At 50.2% G+C, this 25,116-nt stretch overlaps 1 protein-coding gene across 2 annotated transcripts in view; it reads right to left on the bottom strand.

Annotated features, from left to right (window-relative positions):
- Positions 1-25,116, bottom strand: part of LOC138497518 (acyl-protein thioesterase 1) — a 1,189,877-nt gene that overhangs the window by 865,447 nt on the left and 299,314 nt on the right. For both annotated transcript variants that reach the window (XM_069621049.1, XM_069621050.1), the window contains exon 4: positions 23,073-23,120. In XM_069621049.1, coding sequence (XP_069477150.1) covers positions 23,073-23,120 — 48 coding nt within the window. The remainder of the gene's footprint in view (positions 1-23,072; positions 23,121-25,116) is intronic.

The following is a 25,116-nucleotide window of genomic DNA, read 5'->3' as shown; positions in this document are numbered from 1 at the left end:
GTTCTCGGACTTCCTCTTCCCCGACCCAGAGCGCTGGCTCGTGGTCAAACGTGCTGGGGAAGTAGCACCCTGCTTGGCAACCGAAAAGCCTGACCTTTCGGCGCTCCCACATGTTCAAACCTCAGCCGGAGTAATCCTTGTATTTCCATCCCGTCTTCACATGATCGTCTCACTGTCAGTCTGTCTATCGTGTTCTTATCTCTGCGCCCCGAAGCTCGCGAGCTACCGGCGCACTACAAATATTAAATCAAATCAAATCCCGGAGCCCGCGGACTCACGGTGCTTGGCCTTCTGTTGGGCCCCCGTCGCCGGGGCTCCCTCAAAGGACTTAAACCCGCTCAGACTTCTTCTTCGCCTTCTCACTTGCTGTGCCCTTCTCCAGCCAGGTGGCGAAGCGGGAACGACGATCTTGTTTGGTCCGTTCCGAAAGGTTCTTGCAGAACGCACAGTCCTTCTCCACGTGCGTCTTGTCCCCATGGAGGCAGTAGAGACATTGCGAATGCTCGTCCTCCTTGAAAACGTTATATAATCTGCATCCAGGGCAGTTCCTGAACAGCTTGGATCCGGGCGTTGAGCTCCCTTTGTCCTGGGCCATGTCTTGAGGTAGGCCGCAGATCTTCCGGAATCCTCCAAGAAGTGTAAACTCGACGAAAACTTCACCCTTGAGGGGCGTAGAAGAATTCCGAAACGGGTCCTCGTTATCGGAAGTAGAAACGGTGGAGCTTGAGGCTCGATTAAACCGAAAAAATGAGAATTCTCCTGAAAAAACGTGAAAACGCAGTAAAAAACTCGAGAGCTAAACACGAGGACTCCCAAGACTTGAGCGTGCAGTAAAAATCTGAGGATGGCTGCCAGCGGCGGGGCTTAGGGAGAGGGCAGTCATTGGCTGGGGGCAGTATGACCCAGAGATCAGTGATTGGTTACTACTAAGAAAGACAGATCAGAAACGAAACTGATACTGATTTTTTCTTTACCAAGGATTCCCAGCCTGACGACGGGGAATATTCATGAGCATGTGAATCCATGCCAGACCCCATGCTGGAGAATATGGAATACGTCGTCGGACCATCCCATCGAAGAACGTTACCAGGTAAGAAAGTAATTTGTTCTTTGAGGGGACTGGGTCCTCCGACGTATTCCATATCTATGACAGACTCCCAAAGCAGTACCAATGTATGGAGGAGGGAAAAGGAACAAGTTACTTATCTGTATGGAGGGGTGAGCTAGTCCAGCTTTGGCCAGCAACAGTAGGTACGGCAGTACTTGAGGGCCCGTAATCCGCAGAGGGTTAATCTTCTGTGCACGGCACCAGACAGAGAACCTCTTCCATTTATGACCGTAACACTTGAGAGTTGAGGACGCCCTGGCCTTTGCAAGAACCTCTGTGCAATCAGCCGGTATATCGTACCCTCCAAACTCTAGTGCTGCGGGAGCCAGGCCTGCAAGTTCAGCGACTGTTGGTCGTGATGGAGAATGGCGCCTCCCTCTCTGGAGTGAAGATCCGCGTCCGCCGGCAGCTTGACTGATGGGGACGTTGACAAGTCCAGAAGGTCCGGGAGCCAGATCTGCCTCGGCCACGCCGGTGCGACGAGGCTCATCCTGCACCTCGACTTCTTGAGCTGGTTGATGAGGCGGAGCAGGAACGGCAACGGAGGGAACGCGTATAGAAACAGGCCGTCCCAGGGAACCAGAAACATCCCCTGGACGACGGCCCAGTGCCACAGATCCTGGGCCTCCTTGGATAGGGCTGGGGATCTGGTGCCCCCTTGCTTCCGTATGTAGAACATCGTGGTGGTGTTGTCGGTGAAGATCCTCACCACCTTGTCCTTGAGGGACGGAAGGAACGACTTGAGAGCCCAGAACACTGCTCGGAGCTCCAGAATGTTGATGTGGAGAGACCTCGCCTCCGGGAGCCAAAGGCCTCTTGCGTGGAGATCTCCAGTGTGGGCCCCCCAACCCTCCAGAGAGGCGTCCGTCGTCACCGTCTCCTGAAACGCCGGGGTTTGAAAGTCCGTGCCTGTAGTGAGGTGAGCACGGGTGCGCCACCATAGGATCGCCCGACGGAACTCCTCGTCGAGAGGGATCCTTTCCTCGAAGCAGCCCGTCGCCTGAAACCACTGGGCGTCGAGGAACTCCTGTAGCGGACGCATCCGAAGTCTGCAAAGGGGCACAAGATAGATGCATGAGGACATCATCCCGAGAAGGGACTTGATGGACCTCACCCTGGCCACGTCTGTGGCGAACAGGCACCGCACCTTGCCCAGGGTGGTCTTGGTCCTCTCCTCTGAAGGGGAGGCCAATTGTCCCACTGTATCGAGCTTCGCTCCCAGAAACAGTGCTACTTGCGATGGAACCAGGTGGATTTTGGGGTAGTTGATGGCGAACCCCAGATCCGTGAGCAACCATTAGCCAGTCGTCCAGGTAGGGGTAGATGTGGATCCCCTGCAGACGCAGCCACGCCGCCACTGGTGCCAGGCACTTTGGTGAAAACCCTGGGTGCCGACTTTAATCCGAACGGTAGGGCTCTGAAATGGTAGTGGCGACCCTGAACCACGAACCTGAGGAACTTCCTGTGCCGTTTTAGAATGGGGATGTGGAAGTAAGCATCCTCCAGGTCCGACGACGATAGGAAGTCGCCTTCCTCCAGCTGTCCCAGCACATGCTGGAGGGTGACCATCCTGAATTTCTGCGCCTTGATGTATTTGTTTAACCGGCACAGGTCCAGGATGGGGCGCCAACCGCCTGTCTTCTTTCTGACGAGGAAGTACCTTGAGTGCACTCCGGAGCCACCTGGGGACGAGCTTGATGGCACCTTTCTTGAGCATCGCCCTTACTTCCAACAGCAGTTGAGGGACGTGATTCTCCTTCCTGGCCACAGGAGAAATGTGAGGGCACTTCTTTTGGAATTCCAGCACGTGCCCGTCTGCCAGGGTGTCCAACACCCAACTGTCGGTGGAGATGGACTCCCACACGCTGACGAACTTCATCAGCCGGCCTCCCACCGGGGTGCTTCGGTGGGGGCCCGATAACACGGCCGGGTCAGAATTGCTTGGAGGCAGCCTTGCCGCCTTGGCCTCCTTGGCGACGACGGCAGGATCCTCCTTGCTTGCCGCAACCTCTGTAGGCCTCCTGGGAAGAGGAGCGGGACGCCTGGCGGTAAGCGGAGGAGCCACCGCTGGATCCTTTGGAGGCACCCTGTCTGCCTCCGGAGCTCTGAAAGGGCCGTCGCTGTTGAAGCACTCCTAGGGCCCGGGCCGTCTCTGAGTCGGTCTTGATGGCCTGTAGAGACTCGTCCACCGCCTTGCCAAAAAGGTTGTTGCCATCGAACGGCATGTCCAACACTCTGGTCTGGACGTCCTGGCGAAAGTCTGTCGCCTTGAGCAATCCTCGTCACCGGAGGCAAACTCCGTTGCCCAGTTGGCGAAATCCGGTATCGGCAATGTCCGTTGCCACCGTTATGGCGTGATCCGACGCCACCTCGCCTTCCTGCAGAATTTCTAGGGCCTCTGCCCTCTTGTCGTCAGGTAGGAAGTCTAGCAGGGGAGCTATCTTGAAACAGAGCTCCCTGTCGTAGCGGGCCACGATCGCTAAGGCATTGGACGCCTTAATCGTCGGTCGCCGCCGATGAGATGACTCTTCGTCCCATGGAGTCCAACTTCTTGCCCTCGCTGTCCGGCGGGGAAGTGGAAGTTGAAGCCGCCGCACCCGCTGCCTTCTTCTTAGCTGCTGCCGAGACGACCAAGTCCAGCGTGGGCTGGGCCCTGAGGCACAAGGGGGTGGCATCGGGGACTCAGTACTTCTTCTCGTACCTGTCCCTCTTGGCGGGTGTCGTGGAAGGTTTCTCGAGGACAGCAAGCGCCTCGTCCCAGATGTCGTCGAGCAAAGGCACTGCAAGGACAGTCTTCCTCTTGGCCTCTCGTCGTTGGTACAGAAACCCTTCCTTTTTTTGTTCTTCAGGGCAGAGCTGGAAGAGCATGGATGCCCTCGTTATGGCGTGGAAAGAGGTAATTTCGTCGGCTGAAGCAGCCCGCGGGGTGTTGATGACGGGATGTCCGCTGTGTCATTGAACCGTCATCGTCCGTCCCCATCGCTGTATCCGTCGCCGTATCCTCTCTAGGGTCCGGCGAGGGGGGTGAGGGGTCCACAGGTCTCGCAGGCACGAAGGGCGGAGCAGGGTGGACTCTCCTCCGCTTGTTCGGGGGGCTTCCCGACAGGCCTGGTTCTGGATCCTCCGTCGGGGTCCGTGGTAATCTTGTCCTTTTCTCGGTACATAAGGATTGGATTGCCAACAAAACGGCAGCCAAGCTATCCTGGGGCTCGGGCAATAGCTGCGACGGACGAGATGGCCGCTCCACTGGGCCCTCTTCGTCGCCATCGTCGCTATCTTCGATCACGTCAGCAGGGACCGCCCCCTGGGATCGAACCTTCTCGAACCTCTCGTTGAGGCCTATGAACCTCTCGTTGAGGCCTATGCACCTCTCATTGAGGCCCTTCTTGGTTTCCACCAGCTCCTCCTCAGAGGCTGATTCTGAGTCTGTAATGGCAACCGCGCCCCCCCCCCTCTTTTTCCGCCAGGGACTTCACAGGGGTCTTAACGATGGGCTGGAAAGAGGATTCCTTCCGCGATGGCAGGAATACTCTGGGCACAAAGGCTGTTTCCACTGGCGTAGTCTCAGCCGGCTTTGCCAGGGTCGCCGTGACCACTTTGATAGAGGCCTTTGCCGGCTGGATAAAAGCCCTCACCACCTTAGGTGCGTCCTGGGCCTTCGCCTTGGGGGGAGGGTCAGCGCCTCGCTCCCCCTTCGAGATCGACTGGGTCCGCTCCAGCGGCTTACCCGGGTTCTCAGACTTTCTCTTCCCCGAATCAGAGCGCTGGCTCGTGGTCTAACGTGCTGGGGAAGTAGTGCCCTGCCTGGCAGCCAAAGAGCCCGACCTTTCAGCGCTCCCGGTGCCTGCAGACTCGCGGTGCTTGGCCTTCTGTTGGGCCCCCGTCGCCGGGGCGCCCTCTCAGGACTTAGAAGCCTGCTCAGACTTTTTCTTCGCCTTCTCACCTGCTGCGCCCTTCTCCAGCCAGGCGGCGAGGCGGGAACGACGATCTTGTTTGGTCCGTTCCGAAAGGTTCTTGCAGAACGCACAGTCCTTCTCCACGTGCGTCTTGTCCTCATGAAGGCAGTAGAGACATCGCGAATGCTCGTCCTCCTTGAAAACGTTTTGCAATCCGCATCCAGGGCAGCACCTGAACCGCATGGATCCGGGCGTCGAGCTTCCCTTGTCCTGGGCCATGTCCGTTGAGGTAGGCCGCAGATCTTCCGGAAACCTCCAAGAAGTGTAAACTCGACGAAAACTTCACCCGTGAGGGACGTAGAAGATTTCCGAAACGGGTCCCCGTTGTCGGAAGTAGAAACGGTGGAGCTTGAGGCTCGATTAAACCGAAAAAATGAGAAAATCTCCTGAAAATTGTGAAAACGCAGCAAAAAACTCGAGAGCTAAGCACGAGGACTCCCAACACTTGAGCGTGCGGTAAAAATCTGAGGATGGCTGCCAGAGGCGGGCCTTAGGGAGAGGGCAGTCATTGGCTGGGGCAGTATGACCCAGAGATCAGTGACTGGTTACTACTAAGAAAGACAGATCAGAAACGAAACTGATACTATTTTTTTCTTTACCGAGGATTCCCAGTCTGACGACGGGGAATATTCATGAGCATGTGAATCCATGCCAGACCCCATGCTGGAGACAAATTTAGAATATAGACATTTAGAATGTCCAATTAAATTGCAGAGTAAAGGACCGCCTTGCCAAAGGCCAGATCCTGCCCGTGGATAGAATCTAGGGCATGGGTGCACAACATACGGCCCGCGGGTCAGTTGCGGCCCGTCATGCTGTTTTTTCCGGGCCACGAGGCACAAAGACTTTCCTAACGGAGGGCGGCCCGCAAGCAGCATCGGCCGCCCTCCATTAGGAAAGTCTTTGTTGTCTTCCGGGCCGGACAAAACACTGGCCGTCATTGGCTCAGCACACACGCACCACGTCACTCCTACGAGCCACGTAGTGCGTGTGTGCTGCACCAATGGAGGGCCAGCACTACGGCTGGCGTGACCAGTAAGGCTTGATGCTGGAAGGCATTTCAGCCTTGGACCACGCCAGCCGTAGTACGATTCCACTTACCTCGCCAGCGTTCCAGCTTACCTGCCTTCCAGCACGTCTCCGGTAAGTGGTCTGTGTGTTTGTGTGTCGGGTCTGTTCTGCTGTATGTTTGTGTGTGTTGTGTATGTTGAGATGGGGGCGTGAGGGGCGTTTTGATGTGTATGAATGTTTGTTTTTGAGTGTTTGTGTTGTGTATGTTGAGATGGGGGTCTGGGGGGCGTGTCGGATGTGTATGAATGTTTGTTTTTGAGTGTTTGTGTTGTGTATGTTGAGATGGGGTGGTGGGGGGGCGTGTCGGATGTGTATGAATGTTTGTTTTTGAGTGTTTGTGTTGTGTATGTTGAGATGGGGGGCTGGGGGGTGTGTCGGATGTGTATGAATGTTTGTTTTTGAGTGTTTGTGGTGTGTATGTTGAGATGGGGGTGGGGGGCGTGTCGGATGTGTATGAATGTTTGTTTTTGAGTGTTTGTGTTTTGTATGTTGAGATGGGGGGCTGGGGGGCGTGTCGGATGTGTATGAATGTTTGTTTTTGAGTGCTTGTGTTGTGTATGTTGAGATGGGGGTGGGGGCCGTGTCGGATGTGTATGAATGTTTTTGAGTGTTTGTGTTGTATATGTTGAGATGGGGTGGGGGGCGTGTTGGATGTGTATGAATGTTTGTTTTTGAGTGTTTGTGTTGTGTATGTTGAGATGGGGGTGGGGGGCGTGTCGGATGTGTATGAATGTTTGTTTTTGAATTTTCGTGTTGTGTATGTTGAGATGCATGCATGGGTGCATGCTTCAGAGTTTGTGTGCTGAGTTGGGGGGTTTGTGTCTGTATGGGTGCATGCTTGAGAGTGTGTGTGCTGAGTTGGGGGGTGGGGGGTTCGGGTCTGTATGGGTGCATGGTGTATGCTTAAGAGTGTGTGGTGAGTTGGGGGGTGGGGGGTTCGTGTCTGTATGGGTGCATGTTTGAGAGTGTGTGTGCTGAGTTGGGGGGTGGGGGGTTCGGGTCTGTATGGGTGCATGTTTGAGAGTGTGCTGATTTGGGGGGTGGGGGTTCGGGTCTGTATGGGTGCATGTTTGAGAGTGTGTGTACTGAGTTGGGGGGTGGGGGGTTCGGGTCTGTATGGGTGCATGGTGTATGCTTGAGAGTGTGTGTGCCAAGTTGGGGGAGTGGGGGGTTTGGGTGTGCATGAATGTTTGTTTTTGTATGTTTGTGTTGTGTATGTTGAGATGCATGTATGGGTGCATTCTTCAGAGTTTGTGTGCTGAGTTGAGGGGTTTGGGTCTGTATGGGTGCATGTTTGAGAGTGAGTGTGCTGAGTTGGGGGGTGGGAGGTTCGGGTCTGTATGGGTGCATGTTTGAGAGTGTGCTGATTTGGGGGGTTCGGGTCTGTATGGGTGCATGCTTGAGTGTGTTTGGGGCATAGTGTTTGCTTGGGGGTGAGGGGGCCATGGGCATAGTGTTTGGTTGGCGGTGAGGGGGCCATGGGGCATAGTGTTTGGTTGGGGGTGAGGGACAGGGGGCATAGTGTTTGGTTGGGGGTGAGGGGGCCATGGGCCATAGTGTTTGGTTGGGGGTGAGGGGGCTATGGGGCATAGTGTTTGCTTGGAGGGTGAGGGACAGGGGGCATGGTGTTTGGTTGGGGGTGGGAGCCATGGGGCATAGTGTTTGGTTGGGGGTGAGGGACAGGGGGCATAGTGTTTGCTTGAGGCTTGGGGGCCATGGGGCATAGTGTTTGGTTGGGGGTGGGAGCCATGGGGCATAGTGTTTGGTTGGGGGTGGGAGCCATGGGGCATAGTGTTTGGTTGGGGGTTAGGGGGCCATGGGGCATAGTGTTTGGTTGGGGGTGAGGGACAGGGTGCATAGTGCTTGGTTGGGGGTGAGGGGCCATGGGGCATAGTGTTTGGTTGGGGGTGGGAGCCATGGGGTATAGTGTTTGATTGGGGGTTAGGGGGCCATGGGGCATAGTGTTTGGTTGGGGGTGGGAGCCATGGGGCATAGTGTTTGGTTGGGGGTGAGGGACAGGGGGCATAGTGTTTGCTTGAGGCGTGGGGGCCATGGGGCATAGGGTTTGGTTGGGGGTGGGAGCCATAGGGCATAGTGTTTGGTTGGGGGTGAGGGGCCATGGTGCATAGTGTTTGGTTGGGGGTGAGGGACAGGGGGCATAGTGTTTGGTTGGAGGTGAGGGGCCATGGGGCATAGTGTTTGGTTGGGGGTGGGGGCCATGGGGCATAGTGTTTGGTTGGGGGTGGGAGCCATGGGGCATAGTGTTGCACTCCAAGAGTGAACTCAATAATAAAGCTAAAACAGGCACAGTTAGGAGATGTACACCCTTTGCTTTTTTGAGGAAACCTGACTCAACGAAGGCCATACTTCTCTTGGGCAACCCAAACAGCAAACTATAGCAGACAAAATAACGGAATGTCCAATCAAGGGTCAATAAAATATATATAATTTAATGAAACAGACGATATACAATAACTAAATCGAAATAAATTCTAACAATGGAAAATGTGCAGTACAAAATGTAAGTTTGAAATGCAATAAAAATCGTTACCCCTCAAAAACATATTCTTTTTCCATGTGTTTAATACAAATTGGGGGTTGAAAAAGCCTCCTGACATGTCCCTCCTACCGCCCCGCCCACTTTTACTTTTCGGTCCACTATAACCCTCATGTAAGGTACTTTCGGTCCTCTGTCAAAATCAGTTGTGCACCATTGATCTAGGGAGTAGTGTCTTACAAAAGTATGGACTGGAGTCCATGTGGCTGCTTCACAGATGTTACGAATAGAAACACCCCTGTGCAGGGCAGTAGAGGCAGCCATACCCCTAGTAAATGGGCCGGTAAGCCTACCGGAGGGTCCTTACCTGCCAAGCGGTAACATTCAGAAATTGCCAAGATAATCCATCTAGACAAAGTCTGCTTAGTAACATCTTGTCCCAAACGCCTTCCAGCGTAACCTATAAAGAGCTGATCGTCCACTCTGACCCGGGACATGCATGAAATGTAGAAACTTAAAGCTCTCCTAGGATCCAACCTATGGAGCCTCTCCTCTTCCTTACCAGGATGCGGAGGAGGATAAAATGCCGGAAGAATGACCTGGCTAAAATGAAATTCCGAGACAACCTTCGGAAGAAAGAAAGGACGAACTCTGAAGACAAACCTGTCCTTATGAAACACCATGAAGGGTGCTTAACTGAAGTGCCTGCAACTCACTAACTCTGCGAGCGGAAGTGACCGCAACTAAAAACACAGTTTTAAGGGTTAACAGTCTCAAAGGACAAGAATGTAAAGGCTCAAATGGAGCACCCATTAGGAATTTTAGAACAAGGTTCAAATCCCAACCGGGCACCTGGAAAGGTGACCGGGGAAACACATTAGTGAGCCCTTTGAGAAACTGCGAAATTAAAGGATTCTTGAAATAAGAACACTCCTCAGACGAGCGCTTAAATATGGACAGCGCCGCTAGGTAACCTCTAATGGTACCCACTTGCAGGCCCTTGTGGGCTAACGAAAGCAAAAAAGACAGAACCACAGGAATGTCACATGAAAAAGGATCCACATTCTTAACCCTGCACCAATCTCAGAACTTTCTCCAACGGTACAGGGACTTGGTTGCAGGCCGTCTAGCCGAAAGCAACACCTCCATCACGTCTTCAGGGAGGTCCCAATCCTTATACCTCAACCTTTCAGAAGCCAAGCATGAAGGTTGAGGGATCTGACCTCTGGATGGAGAACCTGACCCCCATCCCGTGAGAGCAGATCGTCTCGGTAGGGAAGACGACGTGGAGGGCAGATGGACAAGTCAAGAAGGTCCGGGTATCACGTTCTCCGGGCCCATGCCTGAGCAATGAGGATCATCCGGGAACCGAACCTCCATAACCTCCGCAGCACTTGCGGGATGAAGGGGACTGGAGGAAACGTGTACAGCAGAGGGAAGGACCACTCCACATCGAACGCGTCTCCTAAGGCTCCTTTTGGAGGAAATTCCAGCGAGCAGAACTTTGTTGAAGAGATCTACTTGAGGGGTCCCCCAAAGGGCGAAGATCTCCAGGAGAATCTCCTAAGCCAGCTTCCACTCGTGCGAGATCGCGCTCTGCCTGCGCAGAGCGTCTGCCGTCTCGTTTTCATCTCCGGCCAGATGAACTGCCGAGATCGAAATTTCCTGCTGGATGGCCCAGAACCAGAGCTGCATCGCCTCCCTGCACAGAGGAAGTGACCCTGCCCCCCCTTTTTGTTGACGTAGTGCATGGCCACCGTGTTGTCCGTCAGGATCAGGACATTCTTCCCTCGTACAGTCGACAGAAAAGCCTTCAGGGCAAGCCTGACGGCCCTCAGCTCCTACAGATGGATATGGAGTCTGGACTCCGACAGAGACCAACGACCGCTGACTGTCAACTCGTTGGCATGAGCTCCCCATCCCGTGAGGGATGCGTCCGTCATGATAGTCACCTCCGGCCAGATTAGCCAAAATGGAGCCCCCCCTCATCAGATTAATAATAATTTGGCATTAATATAGCGCTACGAACCCTCAGGTATCTGAGCGCTGCTTATTATTACCCACGGTGTGTGGTGCTCATTTATCGACCTCGGAAGGATGAAAGGCTGAGTTTGGCCCTGCCGGGATTCGAACCTGGGTTAGCAGGCTCTGCACGGATGTCAAAGCGAGCGCTCTACTCGCTGTGCCACTTGACCAGCTGGGCCATCAACGGCCCACCACAGAAGGGCCTGGGCAACCGAGGGCGGCACCTGAACAGGGTCCGACATCCTGCCGGAGGACTGTGACCACTGCATCTAGAGAGTCCATTGCAGAGATCTCATCCGCAACCTGGCCTCTGGCACCAGAAGAATGCAGGATGCCATGAGGCCGAGCAACCTCAAGAACTCGAACGCCGGGAGACTCTGGGCATGCTGAAACTTGTGCACCATCTGCTGAATGTGATGAGCCCTCTCCTGGGGAGGAAAACACTGCCCCAGGGATGTGTCGAGCACTGCTCCGATGTACTGGAGCCGCTGAGTTGGCGTCAAGTGGGACTTCTTTAAGTTGAGGAAGAAGCCCAGCTTGTGAAGGGAGTGGCAGGTGACAGACAGATGATCCAGGACTTGCTCGGGAGAGTGAGCCCTGATCAACCAATCGTCCAGGTTGGGGTAGACGTGAATCCCCCTTTCCTGAGATATGCTGCCACCACCACCATGAGCTTGGTGAAGACCCTCGGGGAGGAGGTCAATCCAAACGGCAGGACCCGAAACTGAAAGTGCGAGTCGCCAACCGCGAACCTCAGGTACTTCTTGTGCTTGGGATGGATCGGCACAGGAAAGTAACCGTCCTTGAGGTTGAGAGACACCAACCAGTCCTGAAGTTGAAGGACCTGGAGGACTTGAGAAAGATTAACCATCTTGACCTTGCCCTTCCTGAGGAGCTTGTTCAAACTGTGCAAGTCCATGATGGGCCTCAATCCCCCGTCTTTCTTTGAAATCAAAAAATAAGGGGAATACTATCCCTTGTTCCTCTCCGCTACAGGCACAAGTTCTATAGCGCCTTTCTCCAGCAGGGATTGTATGTCCTGCGCAAGGAGCGGATCCGGACTCTTCAAAGAGAGATTCCCTGGTGGATTGTCGTGAGGCCTCTGCCGGAAAGGAAGACAGTAGCCGTGAGCTATGATCTCCAGAACCCAAACATCTGAAGTAATGGCACGCCACTCTACAAGATGCTGCGCCAGCCTTCCCCCAACTGGCGAACCATGGGACATGGCCTCATGACTGAGCTGAAGCGGCTGCGGCAGTGCCTGAGGGCAAAGAGGCAACTGCCCGAGCAGCTTTGGCACCTCGAGTACCTCGTTTTCCACCTCTGGCACTCATACGGTGTCCCCTTTGACTTGCAGCTCCTCTCGTTGAGGAGCCGGGCTTGCACATCCGGAGCAAACCCCGACTTCTGCAACCACGCAAACCTGCGTATTACGGTGCTCGCCGCCATGGACCGGCTGCCACAATCTGCCATGTCCAGACCCGACTGAACGGACTCACATGGCATCCTTGCCATCCTGCACAATAGCAAGAAAACCATCCCATTTCTCCCCTTTGGGAATATGTTCAGCCGCTAACGAAATACAGCTCCACAGAGTGTGCGTGAAACGTGACAAGGCACACAGAGTTGGCTGCCTGTAAAGCCATACCCCCTGAAGAAAACACTTTCTTCGTCCAGCCATCAAAACGCTTGTCGTCCCCATCAGGAGGGATGGTAGGGTACGACGCCTGCTTTGCGGGGCCATAGCCGCCTGCACCACCAAACTCTCTGGAGTGGGGTGCGTGGTCAAGTAGCAGGGGTCGCTACTGGTTGGGCAGTATTTTCGCAGCAAAGACTTGCTCACTGCCAGAAGACTCTCCGGAGCAGTCCAAGCTGCTGCCACCCTTCGCTGCAAGGCCATATGGAATGGCAGTTCCGGGTCAGTTGGTGGACCTTGGTCGAGGATATCCTTCAGGTCATCCTGCAGAAAATCCACTGGTGGCGCAGACCACCCCAAGTATTCTGTAACCCTCGACATAAGGTGCTGGTACGAGGACTCGGCATGGGTGCCAGGCTCAGGCCTACAGAACTCCACCTCCGGAGAGGTGTCCAGACCACTGGCGTCGTGCAACGACTGACGCATGTCTTCAATCTGGCTATGATCAGACAAAATCTCGTCAGGTACCTCCTCAGGAACCATACCTTCCTCAGACCCCTCATCCACCTCAGAAATATAATCCAGAGGCTGGAATGAGGGCACAGAAAAAGGGACAGACATTTTTAGCCTTGGCCAGAGCCTTTCCAGGGGGTTCCACCGTGCCACGGGGTACCTCAGACAAAGCAGCCTCGAAAGGCATCGAGGGCGTCGATGGAATCGGCGTTGACGTCGAGCGTGGCGCCGACGGCTTTAACACAGTCCTCGAGGGCAGAGCCCCGAGCATGTCCTTCGACAGCCTCCTTCGACAGCCTGGGCGCCGATGGCGGCGACGGCTTCCTTGGAGGCGGAGCCTTGAGAAAGTCCCTCGAAGACCTTGGCACCGAAGGCGTCGATGTCTTCTTCGAAGACCTCACAGGCTCCGACGGTCTCGAGGGAGTCGAGGACCGGGACCTGTAACGGGCATGTCTAGAGCAACCAACCTTGTCCGACCGGGACCTCGAAGGTGCCTGGTGATCGCAACAACCGTTCGAGCCCAAAGGCGTGCGAGTGGCGTCTCTAACTTTTTTTATTTTTTTTTTATTTTTATTTTATTTGTAACAATTAGTTTGCATTTCAAACTTCAATTACAATCAAGAAAACCAAGATAGTTCACATGAATCATAAATTCACAGTATTGTTGTTTCCAGTATAATTATTTCCAACGTAACACAGCATCCAATGTATTGATTTCAAGAAGTTGGTTATCATACAACACTGGTATTTGCTGAAATGAGGAAATCATCGTTCAGGTTGTGCTCTAGAAAGTCACATACTGCACATGTAAGTGGTACATTATTACTCAATAGTATCCTGTACCACCAGCCTTCAGTGTCACCATCAACAGGCGCGTAGCTCCCGAGATAACTAGTTCGCGAATGCGTGACATGTGGGCATTTCGTGATCAGATGTTTCAATGATTCTGTTGAAAGTTCACAAAACCTACACAAATTATTGGAGACGTGTGTGTCGCGTCTAAACCATAAGATCTCCTTGGTTCTAAGTGCATTTAATCGAACTCTCAAGAATTGATTTCGATGTTTCCTTGATGGAAATTTTCGCAGATATTTTGGTAATCCATCTAAGCTGTTGACTGCTAGTCCTAGATCAATTGAGGTTTTCAGAACATTTCTTTGTTCCAAATTTTGGATCCAGTTCCATTCTCTCCGTTTTTTTTGGCAATTTGCGGTGTTGCTAGTAATGTTTCCCATTTTATGTCTGCGTATTCGAGTATCCGTTTTAATCTGGTTATCCATTCTAACAGAATGCCATGGTATGAATTAGAGGGCTCTAAGGATAAGATTTGATACGCGGGAACCGGATCTTCTAGTGACATCTTCCGTAGCATGGCCATAGATTTCCATACAACAATATTGTGCATGGAATCAATTCCCAGCTCGTGTCTTATGGAGATCATCGATCCACTCGTTGGCAGTTTGAAAATACGTCTTCAAAACGTTCCCTCCAGGGAAGACCACATTTTGTAACTTAAATTCCAGGCAGCTTCAGCTCCAAATGTGATCGATGGAATCACTTTTTGGGAGTAAAAGGTTAATACAGGGTTCAATGTAAATTTTCCGTATTCGGCGTGTAACTTTGCCCCTTGCAGTGAAAAAGTAATCATGCGTTGTTTTAGGTCTTCCATCCATTCGACTTCTCTAATTGAGGTGTTAAATTGGATGCCTAGATAGCGGACCACTTGGATGTGTTTTATCTGCACGTCTGCGAGTTTCCATCTAAATTTTCTGATTAGTCTTTTGGATGAGTCACCGATCGCCACGATCTTAGACTTCTCTACATTAATTTCTAGATCGTTGTCTATTAGGTAGCTATTAAGAGCTACTAACAGTCTTTGAAGGCCAATGGGGGTTGAGTCTATTAGAACAATGTCATCAGCGTAGATGGTCCAACTGATATTCTGATCGTTTATTTTTGGTGGAAAACATTGCACCGATGGAAAAGCTTCAGAGACATCAGATATAAATAGTTTAAAGAGGAGGGCCGCCAAGGGGCATCCCTGCTTAACTCCCTTGTTAGTTATTATCTCCTCAGACAGGTCCCCTACCTCATTTATTCGTACTTTGATAGAAGTGTCTTTGTGAAGAGCCATTATTGGTTGCAATAATTCTGGTGGACAGGACCATTTCTTTAATTTTGTCCATAATTTATGTCGATTTAATGAGTCGAATGCTTGTTTCATATCTATAAATGCAATAAACAGGTTTTTACCATTTTTCAGGGCTTCTAGTTTGAGCATGTTTAGTATCGTCAGATTTAATTCTGTGCCAACACCCTTGGTGAAGCCAGTTTGACGTTTATCAAAGTGACCAGTGGCTGAGGCCCATTTCGAAAGCTTCTGCTGTAGAAAGGTTGCAAAAATCTTGCCCACAATGTCCAAGAGGGCAATGGGACGATAGTTTGCCGGGTCGTCCCGATTTCCCTTTTTGAATATGGGAACTATGATGGCAGAGTTCCACGAGTGAGGCAAGGTCTTCGTCGTGGCTATTACTCGAAACAAGTGTACGATAAATGTTGCCCAAAGCTCGTTGTTTGCTTTTAGCATCACATTTGTGAGGCCATCTGGCCCAGCAGCTCTTGAATTTTTTAGGTGTTTAATAGCTGTTATGATGTCTTCTTTGGATTCGTTTGTGTCCCAAAATTGAGCAGCTGTTGGAATATCATTGACCTTGGTATTTTCCTTGATTGTGAAAACCTTTTCAAAGTGTTGTTGCCAGATTACTTTTGATATACTATGATGCATTTTAGCATTCTGAAATACATCTTTGTTGTTTATGATGCTCCATAATTCCTTAGTTTTGTGACAGATAATCATCCTTAGAATTTTCTCACCTCGCTCTTGGTCTCTCATAATTGCGAAGCATTTCAACCAATTACGGTATTTCATTTTGCGTTGTTTCATTAGCGCAAGCTTGTTGAAATCTGGTCCTTTTTTCAATTTTCGAAGATCTTGATGTAATTGTCTCTTTTTTTGAGCTACTAAGGTACTAAATTCATATTTCTTTATATAGTTACAATTGGTTCCATGATTGTACTTGGTTTGGAACTGTGCCAGAAGTGCCGTATAATTTAATTTGTCCTTCGCAGCAACAGTTGTTGAAGACATGTTTTTAGTTAGACTCTCAATTTGTCGACTATTTATTTTGAGTCTGTTGCCTCTTTGATTTACTTCCATCGACTGAGTAAATTTACTCATCGCTGTTTTTGGTAGCGCTTTCCAAGTTAATTGTAGCGGATTATGGTCGCTGAGTGACGAATCCAAAATCTTCAGATGTTTTATATCATGACACATCATTTTAGAGGCCCAGATGTAATCAATTAATATTTTGCACCCGTCCCGGTGCCACGTGTGATTTGGAGGGATGTCTCCTCTTGTTTGACCATTCAACATCATACAGTTTCTGGTGATCAGTGCTTGTTGGAATTGGTAGCCTCTACCAGTTACATTGGTTTGGTGTTTATGCTTTGTGAGGATCTTGCCATCTTCGAACCAGGAGAAATTTAAGTCTCCACATAGGATCACATTCAAGTTGATGTAGCTTTCCATGCTGTCATCAATGATTTTTGTTATTGACTGTATGAATCGACGAGAAGAGATCATCGTTGTATTCCAATATGTATTAAGTAGGAGCAGGTGATTTGATTTTACACCCACGCCCAGTTTGTTTTGCAGTATTGTTCCTTGAACAAATAGATTTGGGGAGAAAGACTGCAAAATCTCCCAACCATTTGCATTGTTTATCATGGTCAGCAGACCTGAGAAAGGGCGACCGAGTTGATTTTTCCCTGCGGGATTGAGCAACATAGAGTATCCATCTCTTAATGGTACCTCCCGCAGCCACGTCTCCTGTAAACAGACAGCAAAATTGTTTTCCAGGGAGATCTCAAAGTTCTGAAACAAGTGTCGGAAGCCTCTGGTATTCCATGATATTAATACATTTGTGTCATAACTGATGGTTTCCAATAGCTAGGTTCTTTGGGTTTTGTTTTGTGAAATGTAATTTGAGGAAGCTTTTTGTGTAGAGGGTTGTGAGTGTCTTTAATTTTCTGCTCTTTCTTTTACGTTGAATCGTTTTCTGAGAGCTTCTCGTCTTTGTTCATATGTAGACTCACGATCTTCAGTAGGTCTTTTTTCAGGACATTTTTTAGTTTTTTTGGTCTCTAAAGTTAGATCAAAGCCATACAACATCAATTCATCTTTGGCGGAGATTAGTGTATTTTCTACAGCTTGAGAGTTGATGTGTAAATAGACTTTGTCTAATGAGTCTTCATTGATGTATTCGACGATTGCAATGTCATTTGAATTTATCATTCTTAGTGTGGGGAAATTATGTAGAAGACACATCACATTTTTGCGATTTAAATTTACCTCGTTGTCATCAGAAAAGATGTTCTCAAGCCTGACCTTCCAATGATTATGATGTTTGGTCTGCAGTGCATTCAATGGTTCTTTTAATTTAGTTAGATTTTGTTTTCGCCACTGTGCAGCCGTCATCTTTGGATTTAGCGTTGTCGTGCTTGCCTTTGTGTTTCGGTCAGATACCCTTTTATTCTTCTCGTTTTGACTTGAGTCGGGACCAGAAGAGCGACTTTGAGTAGAGCGCGTCGCTTTTACATTTGGAAATTGATCTTTTTTTGTTTTTTCTTGCTGTGATTTCTTCACAGCTGGACAAGGACTCATCACGCTAGGGTGTGAGTTGTCTAGATCTTGTGTGGGCGACGTTGTTTCATCGGATTCAACTGAATATGTTGAGAGGTCACATAGGTCGGTAACACTTATCTGCCTCTGATCCGGATTCCAAACGTCTTCTTTTGTTTGGGTTCGGTTTTTCCACCACCGTTGGATTAGCGATTGCGCTTGACACTGATTTAGCTGATGTCACTGACCAATGCTGTCCAATTTAGTGTTGTGTGGACAGCGAGAAAAAAGACTAAGCTTTTGAGGGGTGGAAAGATTTCTTACGAATTGTTTAGTTTTAGATCGGTTTTTGCTCACATTAAGTTTTCTCTTTCTTAGATTCTGTTTGGAAAGCGATACTTTTGTTACCTTTTCACCAGGTTTTGATTGTTGTGAAAATTCAAGCGTCTTTGCAGGCCCCATGAAAATTCCGAAGGTCTTGAGCTTCCCTGTTATGGGAACTACACCATCGGTGTTTTGCTGTTCGACTAGTGGGACTGCACTGGATCAATTATTAGTTGGTGCTGAGTTGCAATTAGGTACTTGATTTGCGGACGCAGTTGCGCCTTCGTCATGGTCTTGAACAGAGACAGCGGCCGTTGGGTCGAGTATTGTGGAGGGCACTGCATCTCACTAGTTTGGGAGGGGCCGTCGTTATTTTGGATGATACTTTTCCTAGTTTTAGTCTTTCGACGGGGTGCCAAAATGTTTTGTGTTACATTTGTTATTAGGTTTTCACTTCCACATCTTGCTTTCTGTGAGTGTCTTCTGTCTTGATCATTTCCGACAGCCACAGATCTCACTGCATCGGCATGTCGGACCCATTTCAGTGTTTCTAAGATCGCTTCCATTAGATCAGTTTTGTCAGTATGGTCTCTCATGGCAAGGTCCCCTAGCCGGTTTTGCCATTGGAAGGAAATCTCGGCTTCGCGATCAACTCTTGCCATAAGGTAAGCATTGTTTTCTTGGAGAGTCACGATTTTGGTTACCAGATTGTGCAGCAATACGTTTTGATCTTTTGATGTTTCACTTAGGGTTTCATATAGCTTAGTAAATGGTATCAAAGCTAATGATGTAGCTGCTAGTACGTTGTTGTGGATCTGTATACCGGCTGCCACTGATAAATTCAGACACAGTTAATAAAGAGAATTTATGTCTTGACTGGACGGCTCTTCTAGTTGGCTTGCTCTACTTTCGTTTGTAGCATGCTGGTAAATTGCTGTTTTATTTCGTTGATGATGAAGAGAACTGGAATAATCCCTTACTGATTTTGAGTTGATATTTGCTAACATGTTTGACTGCAGATGGACTTCTTTTTGGGAGGGTGTACTGGTGCAAGCTTTAAAGGTGTCGTTCCTTGACTGCTGCAGTCTATTTGCAAGGTTAGAAGGTATTTTTTCTTTTGCAGTCGTATTAGATGAGGCATTTGTAAAGCTATTGATCAGTTTCTCTTTCACCATTTGATAGTCTGCTGTGAGACGTTCTGTGAGCGTGCTTCTCGCCCTGCCAGGTCAACTCGAAGGCTATTCTGCTGAGCTTGAGTCGACAAAAAGTGATGGGATACTGGGTTATGTGAGAGGCGACTCGACTCTGCCGTGGTGGCGTTGGGAACAGCCTTAGAAACAGCCACCGCACTTCTAGTTGCGGTTACCGCTGTAATTGCTTCATCATTTGCAGGTAGAGCCATTTCATTGCAATTGGCGTTTCGGACGGCTTCATTTTGTGGCATGCGAGAGATTTCCGGTCGCCCTCTGCCCATTTCTATTACTGGCATCTGTATTTCCATAGATGGATTTAAGTTTGGGCACTCAATGGACAGCCTGGAAATTATATTGTCAGTAGTTAGTGGCGGAACAAATGTAAAATTTGTGTGGTCGCCTATTCCATTTGGTAGTTTTAATGCCAGAAGTTCGATGTCAGTGACATCAAAGGGGGATTGGAAAGAGGCAGTGTCAATTTCCACCATTTCACTTACTTCCAGCGTCTGAGCTGATTTATTTTCATTGACCGTATGCACGTCAATTGGTAGAGGCAACAGATTTTGTTCTGCCTCTTTTCGAAGATCTTTCACAGCATTTATAAAGTCCTCTTCTCTCCCATTTAGTGCTAACAAGCGTTCATTATCCAGCGCAGTTGCAGCTTTGGAGTCGAGTACATCGTGTTTGATTAGAGCCGTACATATTGATTCTTTGCACGCTGCCTTTATCAAGGCTGGATTTGCTGTGTTAGGCAAGCACTTTTCGGTCGGATGGTTAGCTGTCTCAACAGCTGGTAAGGCATTGGGAGTTGTGTTGTCTTCGCCGTCTGTATCGGCTGTCCTCATTTTTGACGAGCTGTCGGCTTTTCGAGCCGGAGCAGGGGCGAGGGCAGGAAAAGGAGAAGGAGAGGGCGGGAGGGAAAGGGAACAGTGGGTAGGAGTTATGGAAGAAGGGGGGGAAGGGGTGGAAGAGGAAGGCGAGAGGGCGGACGGCGGAGAGGAGGGAAGGGAAGGCAGCAGCTCGATTTGTGCCTTTATTACTGGCGCCGCCGTGGGCTCAATGTTTACCGACATTTCCCCACGGCTACGAGCGCTCAACGTTCTTAAACGAGTTTGTGGTCTCGTGTCAATTATCATTACCATGTTGGTTCTTACCAGAGGACGGCAGCTAGACACGTTTTTCTACCGCTTCTTCGACTTCTGCAGCGGAGCGCGGCGGTGTACGGCGGACTGGAGGCAGACTGGACTCTGCACCGGACTCCGCGCCGCGCTCCACACTCTGGAAAGGTTTTTGAAGTGGAAGTCAGTCAAAATAGAAACAGGACTGACCACGTAGTGCAGCTCCTCAAACCACAGGTAACAACAGAGGACTGGAGGCAGACTGGACTCTGCACTGGACTCCGCGCTCTGGAAAGGTTTTTGAAGTGGAAGTCAGTCGAAATAGAAACAGGACTGACCACGTAGTGCAGCTCCTCACACCACAGGTAACAACAGAGGACTGGAGGCAGACTGGACTCTGCACCAGACTCCGCGCGTGATGAGAAGAGGGTGGAGCTTTGATATGGTCCTTTTCTCGAATGAGAGCTAGAACCAGAAACAATCGCATACGTAACGTAACGTACAACGTCTCTAACACGGTCACGGCCAGCGTCTTTCGACGGCGCGGACGGACCGGAACCCTGCGACTGAAAAATCACCAACATCTCCTGCCGAAATGAATCCCAGTCCGCAGGAGTGGAATGCTTGTTGGGACAAGCAACCCGCCCACGGGCGGAGTCCTCGGACGAGGACGGGGAAGGCGACCGATGCCAGCACTTCCGTGAGTGCCTCGAAGAGGCAGAGGAATGGCGGGATCTACTCCTGGACCGAGACCCCCCGGACATACGCCAATGAAGCAGAGAGTCGCCCCTCGAATCGTCTGTCGAAAGCCCAGTGGATCTCGACTTCCGGGGCTTGGCCACCTTACCTACAGAAAGCTTGTTCTTACGCTCCCGCAAGGGATGTAAGCGACTGCCAGTCTACACAGTCATCCGTGTCATGGTCCTCCCTGACGCACCAGAGACAGGCGACGTGCGAATCCGTCAACGACATCTTGGACCCGCAGTCCTGACACTTCTTAAAACCCGACCTCGGGGTGGAAGAAGACGAAGACATCATGGAATTCTGCACAACAAACAGGTTCGAAGAACCGAAAGAACAGAACTCAGAAGAACCGAGGCGCGCGGAGATCTCCGAAGCGAACACGTTCGCAGAAAAAACAGAACTGAGGCTTCGGGCATCGTGCGTCCTACTTATAACATCCGACGGAGGCCCTAGAGGACAGCGTATCAACGTCACCGACGCAGGACGCAGGAAGATTTTCCGAAGCAGCACAGCTGTGGTGATTACTATCATAGATATGGAATACGTTGGAGAACTCAATCACCTCGAATTATATTTGCTTCAAGTTTTTAAAACACATTAATTATTTACTTGTCCATTTCCGAGTGTCATTTTATAACATTGCAAGGGTTTTGAAATCCGTTTCTCTCGTATTTGGGGAGGCAAGGTCAGATTTGGATTCCGATTCTTGACTATTATTCCTCATTACCCGCTGCTTCTGTTTATCCACTCAGAGTTGATTATTTGTGAGTTGAGGGACATTGCAGGGGGGAATTCTAACTTGGGTGCCATCTTTCCTAAATCAAAAAGGGTTCCTAGTAAGGAGATACCACTTACTGAACAAACAGCATTATACTGAACCACCTGTAAGGAAACTAGATTGGACCGAGACGTACCAGCCAGGAGGCAGTTGCTGTAGTCAAGTCTGGAGTTGACCAGGGCACCAGCAAGGGCTACAGTATTGGTGGTGGATAAGAAAGGTTTGATTTGTCTGATAAGGAGTGTTGTATAGGCGCAGGAGGCCTTCAGCTGTCTGACATGTTTGCTCATGGTGAGATTGGCATACAAATAAATGCCATGGGTCTTGACCCAGGGCTGGTCTGAATTGTAGTTTTGGAGAGGTTAAAAGCTGGATATCTGGAATCCATTTTGGTAAGACGTTGAGGAGTAGTGGTATAGGGCTGACCACTGCAACGAGGAAGATAACTCCTGATGCCCTCTATTTGAGTTGGGCCTTTTTCCAAACCCCACCCAGGTCTTCCCGCCGGTCCCGTTACCTGTGGTACCTCAGGGACACAGCTCTGGTTCTTCAAGGGTCGTGGGGGCCTCTCCTCCTCCTTGCTTTCTGCGGGGCTCCGCGGCAGGCTGGTGGTCTCAGCATTGGTTGTGGACCCGATAGTACACCTTTCGGCGGTCACGCCTCCACCAAGTGAGTCGGCTCCTGCCGGTTCAAAGGACGGTCCAGCAACATCATGCTCTTGTCCCACTCCTGGTGAGACCCGACTGCTTTTGTTGCAACCTTCCAAATTTGAACTTCCCAGACTTCATTTGCATACTGTAGGCTTCCGTGGTGAGGTCTCCTTCGTCCGTTCTTGCTTTCTTCTTTATACTGTTGACTCTGCCCTGGCGTAGCATCAACACCATCTGGAAATGTCTCTTTGGTACTACTCATGCCTCCCATGCCTCCAGTGAGCCACCTCGTTACAGTACTTGGCTGGCTCTGCATTTGGTTATTCCATATGCTCATGTTCTTCTGTGTCCCAGTACGTGTGCCATATGTCACAGTCATGGATTTATAATAACACATGGTTTCACTATCAATGGTGGATGACAGAGGTGACCATGAGGGTAGGGTGTTATGTGACACGGTTTCGGGAGGCTTTTCCCCAGGTGGATGCCCTTATCCCCAGGAGGCCAGTCCCTAACTATGAGGTCCTCCCGCATATTACCACCAAGAGGGACTATTGGGTCGTAGCATCACCTGCCTAGCCTCATATGAAAGGGCTCCCCTCTGGGAAGAGGTGACGAGACCTGGTGAATCGTCACGGGGGTCGCAAAAACAATCTGACAGTGAGAAGTACACTTGTGGAAAACAATGGAAATCAAAAATCAATATACATAACTTAGCTTGATTAATCAAGTTATGAATTCATGGACTATTTAGAAACTCATTTAAATATGTACTTACCAAGATGGCATCGCCATGTTCATATTCAGAGTAACTGGACTGATTGGCCTGAAAAGAAATTAAACACGAAATAAAAGTCACGAATTGGAAAAACAAGTGGGACAAATAGATTTAAATTTTGCAATGCTTTTTATCCAACATGATTACATACTTTTTTAATTAGGGGCATTTCAGTAATGTTATAGATAATAGTTTCTTTCTTACTGGGTCCTCTGAAGGGAAGGTGCCGCTCCACATATTGTGCAAAGTGCACCTAATTTAATTCTATGTGATGAGTTCATTGTGCCATAAATTAACCGATTTGTTCCAACAGTCGCGAACTGAGCTTTGTGGAAAACCCACAGATACTCACTCTTGGTTGTGCTGAAATCACTCAAGTGGCATTCCAATTCTCGAGTGAATCCCTCCCTTCCTCTTTCCCTCCATCACACCCCACCCTCTCCCTCCACCACACTCAACCTTCTCCCTCCCTCCACCGCGCTCCAGCCACCCTCTCCCAACACCAGGCATCACCCCCTCCCCTCCACCACGCTCCACCTTCAACCTCCTTCGACCGCACTCCCTCCTTCCACCACACTGCCCTCCATCCACTGCACTCCCTCTCACCCTCCCTCCGCCTTCCCCCTGCCTCCACCGCACTCCACCCTCTCCTTCCAACCACTGCACTCCCTCCTCTCCCTCCACCTTCCCCCTCCCTCCCTCTACAGCACTCCACCCTCTCCACAGCACACCACCCTATCCTTCCCTCCACTGACTCCACCTTCTCCCCTCCCTCCACCTTTTCCCTCCCTCACCTGTCCCCTTCCTCCACCTTCCCCCTCCCTCCACCAAACTCCACCCTCTCCCTGTTCACAGCACTCCACCCTCTCCTTCCCTCCACAGCACTCCACCCTCTCTGTCCATCACACTTGACCCCCTCTCCCTCCCTACCATACCCCACTCTCCCTACCACACCCCTCTCCTTACCACACCACCTCTCTGTCTATCATGCTTCACCCCACCTTCTCTAACACACTTAAACTGCATTCCCCCTCTATCACTCCACCTGCTCTCTCTGTCCAACTCCAGCCCCATGGCCACTCCCTCTCTCCCACACTCCAAGCCTTCCCTTCCTTTACCACACCACACTCCACCCATCACTCTTTCCTACACTCCACCCCTCCCTCCCTACCACACTCCGTCCACTCCCTCTCTCTAGTGCAAGCACTCTCCACACACTTGCAGACATGTTAGGAATTACTCAGTAATTAGAGGTCAGATATTTACTATATTCTTACCTATATATTTAAAATACAATACACTGTAAACACCCAAAACATCGGCTTTGTCAATGCGTGTTCCTGTTGGCTTCTAATGTGAGATCCTTTTAATAAGTCATCTTTATTCCAAGATGGCATTGAGAGAGTGGGAATTTGCTGGTGTGTGGAAGCAGCTTCCAGGGCAATTTTATGCACTCCTATTGGTCATGGATCCCCAGTGGCATTTGTGTGGAAAATCAATAACAAAACATGTACATGTACTCCGGCCAGAGGCTTGCCTGTGGAATAACCCTGCAAGGTGCAAAAACCTTGTCAGAATCTGTCCTCTGGGGACACACGCTCTAGACGTAAAAAAAGGTGAGCTGAAGCCATAGACTCCCCGACTGGGACAATGCCATGATGCAGATATAGATTAGTTGCTGCAGCTACAGCAGCCAGAGGACAAATCCACCTCTTATTGAATGCTATGAACAAGAATCCTGGCATATGCACCAAAAGCACTGAAGTGGCCGGGTCGGGGGAGGCACGGGGGGGGGCGGGTGTGTGTGTGTGTGTGTGTCACAACTCAGAGATTGTATCCCATTCGTTGCAGATAACACCTCCCCACTCTTTTGGGGAAGCTAACTTCACTCCGTGAATATGAAATCTTTATTGTGATGTGCCAAATGCTTCCCCACCAAGAGCTCAGCCTACAGAGATCAATACACCTGTTAGGCCGGGGGCTTGAGTGAAAAGGCAGGAGCAAAATCGGTAGAGCTAGAGGGACAAAGAACAAAACAGTTGTT

Source organism: Ambystoma mexicanum, chromosome 5q (assembly GCF_040938575.1).
Source record: "Ambystoma mexicanum isolate Mex_15411 chromosome 5q, UKY_AmexF1_1, whole genome shotgun sequence".
Taxonomy (NCBI): Eukaryota; Metazoa; Chordata; class Amphibia; order Caudata; family Ambystomatidae; genus Ambystoma; species Ambystoma mexicanum.
The sequence above is the reverse complement of the archived record's forward strand: the minus strand, read 5'-3'. Positions and strand labels throughout refer to the sequence as shown.